Source organism: Plecotus auritus (genome assembly GCF_963455305.1).
Source record: "Plecotus auritus genome assembly, chromosome: 13".
Classification (NCBI taxonomy): domain Eukaryota; kingdom Metazoa; phylum Chordata; class Mammalia; order Chiroptera; family Vespertilionidae; genus Plecotus; species Plecotus auritus.
This window is the reverse complement of record NC_137779.1, coordinates 8353211-8361746: the sequence shown is the minus strand read 5'-3', so window position 1 is coordinate 8361746 and position 8536 is coordinate 8353211. Positions and strand designations below refer to the sequence as shown.

Below are 8536 nucleotides of genomic sequence, written 5' to 3'. Positions count from 1 at the left end.
TTACATCATCCGGCCCCGGGAGGGGGGGGGCTGCAGGCAGAAGAAACCGAGAGGTAACTTTTAACCCTAGTGGCGCCGGCACCAAGGGGGTGTGCGGTTTGGGAGAAGCGGAGCGTGGCGCGCTGGGACGCCACAAGGCGCCCCGCCGCGGAGGTCCCAGGTTTGGGGGCTCGCGGGGGACCCCCGCTGAGGCGTGGAGCTCAAGGAAAGGTTTTGTCCTTCATTTTTTCCCAAATCCAGCTCCAATTCCGATTTGGCCAGGGAAGCAGGCTTGTTTGCCGTTTTGGATGAAGCTGAATCGAATTCGGCTGTATTATTCAAAAATATACCGAGGCCATTGTTTTGTTTCAGGGAGGTAGGTTGGTTCAAAATCTTATGAGAGAGCCAGATGCAACCCAACTTGCCTACTTTCAGATCTGACTCGGCACCTGTAGGCTTAGGATTTGAACACACCGATACACGCCCCCACCCCTCTCCGCACTTGGCGGCCGAACGAACCGAACGCACCCCCAGCGCACCTAGAAACCTGTGGAGGCAGGGTGGGGTGAGAGGGGTCGGTCCTTAGCCCCCGCGGGGCGCAGAGACTGGCGTTCTCGGCGCACCGCTCTCGCACCCGCAATATCCTCACCAGGGGCCTTCTAGAAGGAACTTGTTTTTGTCTGCGTCCTTTGTGGATATTGTTTGCTGCTGGGTTACAGTTTCTAGTGGCGATCCCGAATTAATGGCAGTGGAGATCCTAAAGGGTCGGCGGGGGCCAGGGCGAGGGTGTCCATAGGGACTCTAGCCCCTCTCCAAACCGAAGGCCCTACGTCCCTCCGGACCAGAAAGTGTGGCATTGTCCCTGCTAGTGAAGTTACAGATGAACGTGGGGGTCTCTCAGGATTATTGGGGGGGGGGGGGGGGTGAGACCTCCGATGTTAAATTCATTGGAATTCAGAAAACGGGAGGAGCATGGTGGTGTCTCCCGGGGAGCCCACGAGGAGCCTTGATTCTCTGCTTTCCTTGGGCAGTGCTGCCAAGGCCTGAGGCGTCTGGGGTCACTTGGAAAAGATCCTTCAAGACAGTGAACTTAGTTTGGTCTGGATTTATTATGAGGAGAGATTTCCCTCTAGCCTGCAGCTTGGTCAGGGCTCATATCCCAGCTCTGCTCTGTGATCTTCTTGGTGGCCCTTACTGTCGCCCAGCCCCATTCCTTACCCCTAATCATGGTCAGCACTTACTGAGTGCCTTTTACCTAGGTCACTGGGCTAAGGTCCCTGCCTCGCTGCCTCAAGTAAAACTCCCAACAATTAGGGGTGGGGGTGCTATTAAGATCCCACCTTACAGATGAGGAAACTGAGGCACAGGGAGGTAAGGCCTCTTGCCCAACTCACAGTTAGTGAGGAATGAATCTGGGTCTAAACTAGGGCGGTCTGCTGTGGGCTCTAAGCTCCTAACCACGGTTTTATACTGCCCCCTGTAATCTGGGAATAATAATACCTCTGTCCCAGGACCGGGGCAGAGCTTAAAGGAGAGAAATGTGTGCCAAGCACCTGGCATGCAGTGGGCCCTGGATAAACCTTGGTTCTCTTTGCTTCTGGCCAGAACCACTTCCCCTTCTCCTGGGACTCACCTCCTTAATCCCCCCAAGTCTTTGCAGAAGGGACCTGATCCATTGCCTGGTGTAGCGCGTTCCAAGAATGAAGATACAGTGTCTATTTAAAAAGCCCTTTGGATTTAAATTGAACAATTCCCTCCTCCCCCCCTTTTTAATCTGCACGCTTTTAACGGCTCACTTCATGGACATTAATTTTAATGGGACGATTATTACCCTGTTTGGAAGCCTGCCCCTCGAAATGCTGGGCTCACAAGGTGGCGCTGGGTCGGGTCCCAGCCGCTTGGATGTTTTCTGTAGCAAAGAGAGTGTAGCCTTGGCCATGGGGACGTGGTATTTAGCAGAGGGAGAGATGGGGTGGGGGAGGGTGATAGAAAAGGGAGGAGGAAGAGGAGACCCCCCCCCCCACACACACACACTCTGCTTCTTTTTTTAAAAAATATATTTTATTGATTTTTTACAGAGAGGAAGGGAGAGGGATAGAGAGTTAGAAACATTGATGAGAGAGAAACATTGATCAGCTGCCTCCTGCACACTCCCTACTGGGTATGTGCCCGCAACCAAGGTACATGCCCTTGACTGGAATCGAACCCGGGACCCTTGAGTCTGGAGGCCGACGCTCTATCCACTGAGCCAAACCAGTTAAGGCCACACTCTGCTTCTGACAGTCCCTAATTTGCTCACACTGGAGTCATTCTGGCCTATCTCACCATTCACTTACCTGGGGACCTTGGCCATGAGATGAGGCTTTTTGGAACCTCCGTTTCCTCGGTTGCAATATGGGAATAATAATAGTACCTACTTCACAGAGTTAAATAAGATCATACTGATACTGGTAAAGCCCTGAGCACAGTGTCTAGCACATCATTAGCACTTAATAAATGTTGGCTACTGTTAATATTAAGTAGATATTAGTCACTAAATAGTGTGTTTCAAAGAATGTTGGAGGGCCCGCACCCTCAAATATATACAGCTCCCCTATTGTGAATTAGTGATCCTATCACTGATGCTGTGTATTGTCCAGAAAAAGCAAATTCTTGGGGGGGAGGGAAGGGTTGGAAGGAATTAACATAATGCTCTCCTAACACTTTAGAAAAAATGTGTTTTATATTTCAATGCTTCATTTAATAAACACTTGCATAGAGCTTACGCTGTGCCAGGCACTGTTCTAAGTGCCTTAGACACATTAACTCACTTAACCCTCCTAACAACCCTATGTACTAGGACAGGTACTATTATTAGTCCTACATTATGGATGAGTAAACTGAGGTAGAGCATTTAAATAATTTACTGCTCTTTAGGATTATGTCACCATTGGGGACTTGGGAAGAGGGAGGGAGGCTGTTATGGGTTAAACTGTGTCCCCCTCCCCCATTCCTCTGTTGAATTCTTAAGCCCAGCACCTCAGAATGTGACTGTATTTGGAGACAAGGTCTTTAAAGAGCTAATTAAGTTAAATGAGGTCATTAGAGTGGGACACTAATCCTATATGATTGGTGTCCTTATAAGAAGAAGGAGAGCCCTAGCTGGTTTGGCTCAGTGGATAGAGCGTCGACTGCGGACTAAAGGGTCCCAGGTTTGATTCCAGTCAAAGGCACATGCCCAGGTTGCGGGCTCGATCCCCAGTAGCGGGTGTGCAGGAGGCAGCCGATCAATGATTCTCTCTTATCATTGATATTTCTCTCTCTCTCTCCCTCTCCCTTCCTCTCTGAAATCAATAAAAATATATTAAAGAAAAAAGAAGAGGGAGAGATACCAGGGACACAAGAAGGCGGCCATCTGCAAACTAAGTAGAGAGGCCTCAGCAGAAACCAACCCTGCCAACTCCATGATCTTGGACTTCTGGCCTCCATGGTGAGAAAATAAGTTCCTGTTCTTTGAGCCACCCAGTCTGTGGCACATTGTTACGGCAACCTTACCAAGTGGATAGAGGCAATGAGGAGGAGGCGGGGTTGGGGCGGGGAGTCCTAAAAGGGATGCTAGAAACAGATACTCACCAGACTGTGGCCACTTTGATGGCCAGCCATGAGCTTGCTCGTCTCTCTGGGTTCCTGAGAAGGGCTGAGTTCCAGGGCTGTTCACCTGTTCGCCGCCTTCCTCTTCTGGGCACTGTTGGAGACCTTTAAGGGAGGAGTTGTTTTAGGGGGTTATTTTGGGAAAGAGTTTATGAAATCCAGCTGATGCCTTCATTCAGAGAGAACTTTCCCTACCAGTTGCAAGGATGTGATACCTTCCAGATCGAAGAGATAAGACAGGTTTTTCTAGTCCATGAAGTCGTCCTGTGGTGCTTAAAATGGGCAGAGCACATAGCAGGTGCTCAGTCAATATTTGTTGAAAGAAAGACTCATTGAATGAGTGGATGAATGAATGATAAGCATCCTGATTTGTCTTTCTTTCAGGCACACACAGTGATGTACATAGAATTGATATAACCAATAACTTTAAAAATGTCTTGTCTCAACCTATTCCCTTACCTCCTACAGAAATCAGTACTCAAGTGTTTTGACCAGGAAGGGGAGAGGGGGAGGAATTTATTTTCTTTAATTAAAACAATAATTACCTGTCCTAGTGTTTGAGATTGAGTGAGCCTTACCTTATGGTGATTTAATTCATGTGGCTTGGTGAAGTGGTAAATGAATGAACAGCTGTGCCTCCTCCGAACAGCTGTGTTTCCTGAAGCCATGTATTGATGCCAGGGCCAGATTTGATGCCAGGAGTCGGCTTGGTGAACAGAGTTCTTGAATCAAGCAGAGGTATAGCAGAGTGGTTTGACACTCTGAGCCCGAGAGACCTGCGTTCAAACCCTAGCCCCACCATGCAACAGCCAGGTACTTTGGGCCTATTTTTCACCTCTCTTGGCCTCCATGTTCCCATCTGTAAAGTGGGGATAATAATCATAGCACCACCTATTTCATTGGGTTGTCGTGAGGATTAAAAGAGAGAATGTAGCAAGTGTTTAGCAAAGTGCTTGTTGGCACTCAATAAATGTTAGTTATGGTCCTTGTTGATATGTCAGGATTATTAAGCTTCCACTTAAGAAACAGAACAGGGACCTTGACCCAAACCCACTGGGAAAACAAGGGGATTCAGATTTCAGTGAGTTCAATATTCAACGACATCACAGTTATTCCCAGGAAAGTCCCCTCCGTTCAGTAGACCCAGAGCAGGACAGCTTTCATCTCTCACATTTATCCTGTTTCACCCTCTGGTACCTGAAAAGATGGGGTACCCCTTCTTCAGGGGTCTCCTAATTATTCACTTGATACCTCTCCCGTAAGGATATTTTTGTTGTAAATAAAGAGAAAACAGCAGATGAATGTCCACAGCAGAGGAGGAAAGAAAACACACACTCCCACCCCATAATTATCGTCTCATTAACACTTTACCTGCAAAGGGTAAACCTCACTCAAATAAAACCTAATGTCTTATTTGGGTGTGAGTTCGGCTCCTCGGGCCAGGCTCCGCCTTCGGGACTGGCTGTGGCTATTCAGGACTGGTTTGGGGTCTTGGGGGCTAGCTCTGGTGTTTGGGACTGGCATCAGCCCTTTGGGACTAGATGGGGCTCTTAGGCCTTGGCTGGGCCATCCCGGGCTAGGTCCGTTAGAATCAAATGGACCCGGCCATGGGGAAGCCCCGTCCCCACAAGACTGCCTTAGAGGAGCGGACCCTAAGTGAGCACCCTCGGCCTGGGAGCCCGAGGTTGAAAGGGCTGCTGACTCTCCAGGGGGAGGTGCCTGTGGAAACCACTGGGGCACACTGAGGCTGGCTCCCGGGGCCTCTGGAGGAGGGGGTGCTGCTTAGGGGCGAGCTGGGCTTGAGAGAGAGGTTCCCCCCTTTGGGACCGGCTTCAGCTGTTCGGGTCTGGACTCGCCTCTTTGGGGCTTGGCTTGGCCCCCCGTTCTGGGCGTCAGCATTCTGGGCTGGGCTACTACCTTCTGAAAGAAAAGTGATCAACTCTTTTACTTTCTGTGAAGAGTCTTCAGGGAAATCTTCATCTGCTAGCTTCTTCTCCTCAAAATATGTCATGTCCAAAATAGCCTGTGTGTCATGTTCTAGTACAGTGGTCGGCAAACTGCGGCTCGCGAGCCGCGGTTTGCCGCTCTGTTGACTAATGAGTTTGCCGACCACTGTTCTAGTAGATTTGATGGATTTGAACATTTTTTTTCTTCTCCACACAAGAGTTTCAATTTTTCTAGAGCTGCAGAGGCCCGAATTAAAAAGTGATCGTCCTCGCCGGCGGCCTCGCTGAGTTGCTGTTTGTGGGCCTGAGCGGGGTCCCGCAGCTCCTCCACGCGCCTGGCCACACCGGAGCCCACGGCCACCATGGCCACAACAGGCGGGCGCGCCCCCTGGGCTCCTGCCTTCCGGACTGGCTATAGCTGTTTGGGTCTGGGCTCCACCCTGGGTGACTAGGTGCTGCAGTTTGGGTCTCGGTTGGCCTCTTTGGGGCTGGGTGAGCTCTTCAGGTCTGGGTTTGGCTCTTCGGGGTAGGGGTAGGCTCCTCCTTGCAGGACTAGGTTTGGCCGTTAGGGTCCGGGGGGGGGGGGGGACCCAAAAACCTAATGCTTTGATGACTGGAATCACAACAGATGGGGTTGATGAAATCTGCACTTCCGCTGTGAAAATTCAGACATACTGTCCCTTTCTCAGGCAATCGTCGCTTTATTAATGGCAACTGAGCTTAGTATAAGCAAGTGAACCAGTGGACTTGGAATTATACTGAGGAGGGGGTAAATGAGGATAAACGCCGAGATCCATTTGGCAGCCCTGGAAAATGCACATGGCCTTTGAACAGGTGATTCCATTTCTAGCTGTTGACTCAAATCAGTGGTTCTGAACTAGGGACAGCTCTGCCCCCAGGAGATATGTGGCAATGTCTGGAGACATTATTGGCTGTCAAAACCGAAGGGTACTGTTAGCTCTAATTGGTAGGAGGTAGGAATGCTGCTTAACATCCTACAATACACAAACAACAAAGAGTCATTGGGCCCAAAATATCAACGGTGCGAGGGTGAGAAAACCTCCCTCCATAGATCAGTTAGTATGCATGTGGTAGGAAACAGAAAATCCAACTGGGAGCGGTTTAAATCAGAAGGACTTTTATTACTCACTGGACAACGAGGGCAGAGCAGGTGCTGAGAAACTGTGGTGCTCGGACCAATGAGGTCCTTGGCCTGTTTTTTGTCATAATTTTATTGGCACGCCACCATGCTTGCTCGTTAATGCATTATCTCTGGCTGCCTTTGTGCTACAACAGCAGAGTTGATTGCAACGGAAATGGTATGGCCTGAAAAGCCTAAAAATATTACTCTCTGGCCCTTTAAAGGAATAAATGCCCAGCAAAGCAATTGCAGACCATATGATAGTTGCATGTTTAGTTTTCTAAGAATCTGCCAAACTGTCTTCCAGGGTGGCTATACCATTCATGTCACATTGCCACCAGCAATGGATGAGTGATCTCAGTTTCCCGGCATCTTCTCCAGCATTCGGTGATGCTGTTGCTATTTTTTATTTTAGCCATTCTGACAGGTGTCTAATGGTTTACTTTGCTTTTGCCTAACAGCTAGTGATGTTGCCGGTCTTCACATGTGCTTCTTTGTTATCTGTATATCATCTTTGGTGAATCCGCCTGTTTTTGTAAATAAAGCTTTATTGGAACACAATCACACCCATTCATTTATGTATCCTCTATGTTTGCTTTTACACTGTAACAGCGTAATTGAGCACTTGTGACAGAAACTGTATGGCTGAAAGCCTAAAATATTTACTATTTTGCCCTTGACAGGGACATTTTGCCAATCCCTGCCATAGACGAATTATGATTTATTTCTTGAGACTGGGCATAAAATATGCAAACAAAATCAGGGTTTTCTTGTCGAGGGAGAAGGAGCAAATGAGGTATTTGCTGCACTAGAGAAAGCCTCCTACTCTCCCAGTGGTGCTCAGAGATGTTCATTGTGGCATTGTTTGAAATAACCCAAAGTAGGAAGCAACAAAAATATCACTCAAGAGCAGAGTGCATAAATAGAATGTGGTATATTTGTACTATGGAACACTGCCGTGATTTTCAACCATCTCATGGCACACATAAACTAATTATTAAAATTCTGCAGCACATCAAAAACATTTTTTACCAATCTGACAAAAAGGTATAATTTTCATACATTTACAAAAAGATAACAATTACCTGCCCTTTTTCCTCCAAATGACTTTTTAAAAAATCAGGTGCCTATACTTATATATAAGGATTTCTGGTGCCAGGAATTAACCAATTAGCCCTAGCCAGGTGGTTCAGTCGGTTGGAGTGTCGTCTCATTCACCTGAAAGGTTTCAGGTTCAATTCCCCATCAGGACACATACCTAGGTTTCAGGTTCAATCCCGGTCAGGTGCGTATGGGAGGCAACTGATTGATGTTTTTCTCCCTCTCTCTCTCTCTTCCCTCTCTCTCTCAAATAAAAAAAAAATCATTGAGTGAGGACTAAAAAAAAATTAATCAATCAGACATAACCTTATTATGCAATGGGACCAATAAGATGTAACTCTATTATATGACATATATGTATGGTTCAAGACAGAGCATTTACATAAGATAGCTATTGTTATGTTGGCTGTTGTCATTTTTTAACTTGACAATCTAAGGCAGTGGTCGGCAAACTGCGGCTCGCGAGCCACATGCGGCTCTTTGGCCCCTTGAGCGTGGCTCTTCCACAAAATACCACGGCCTGGGCAAGTCTATTTTGAAGAAGTGGTGTTAGAAGAAGTTTAAGTTTAAAAAAATTGGCTCTCAAAAGAAATTTCAATCATTGTACTGTTGATATTTGGCTCTGTTGACTAATGAGTTTGCCGACTACTGATCTAAGGGAAAAGAGGTCAGTGTTGCATATTTTAAAAATTCTTGCAGCACACTGGTTGAAAATTACTGGATACTATAAGGAATTGCA

At 47.6% G+C, this 8536-nt stretch overlaps 1 protein-coding gene across 1 annotated transcript in view; it reads left to right on the top strand.

Annotated features, from left to right (window-relative positions):
* The first annotated feature begins 3370 nt into the window (after positions 1–3370).
* Positions 3371–8536, top strand: part of FBXW8 (F-box and WD repeat domain containing 8) — a 127429-nt gene continuing 122263 nt past the window's right edge. The window contains exon 1 of the mRNA XM_080649607.1: positions 3371–3448. Coding sequence (XP_080505733.1) covers positions 3446–3448 — 3 coding nt within the window. The 5' untranslated portion in view covers positions 3371–3445. The remainder of the gene's footprint in view (positions 3449–8536) is intronic.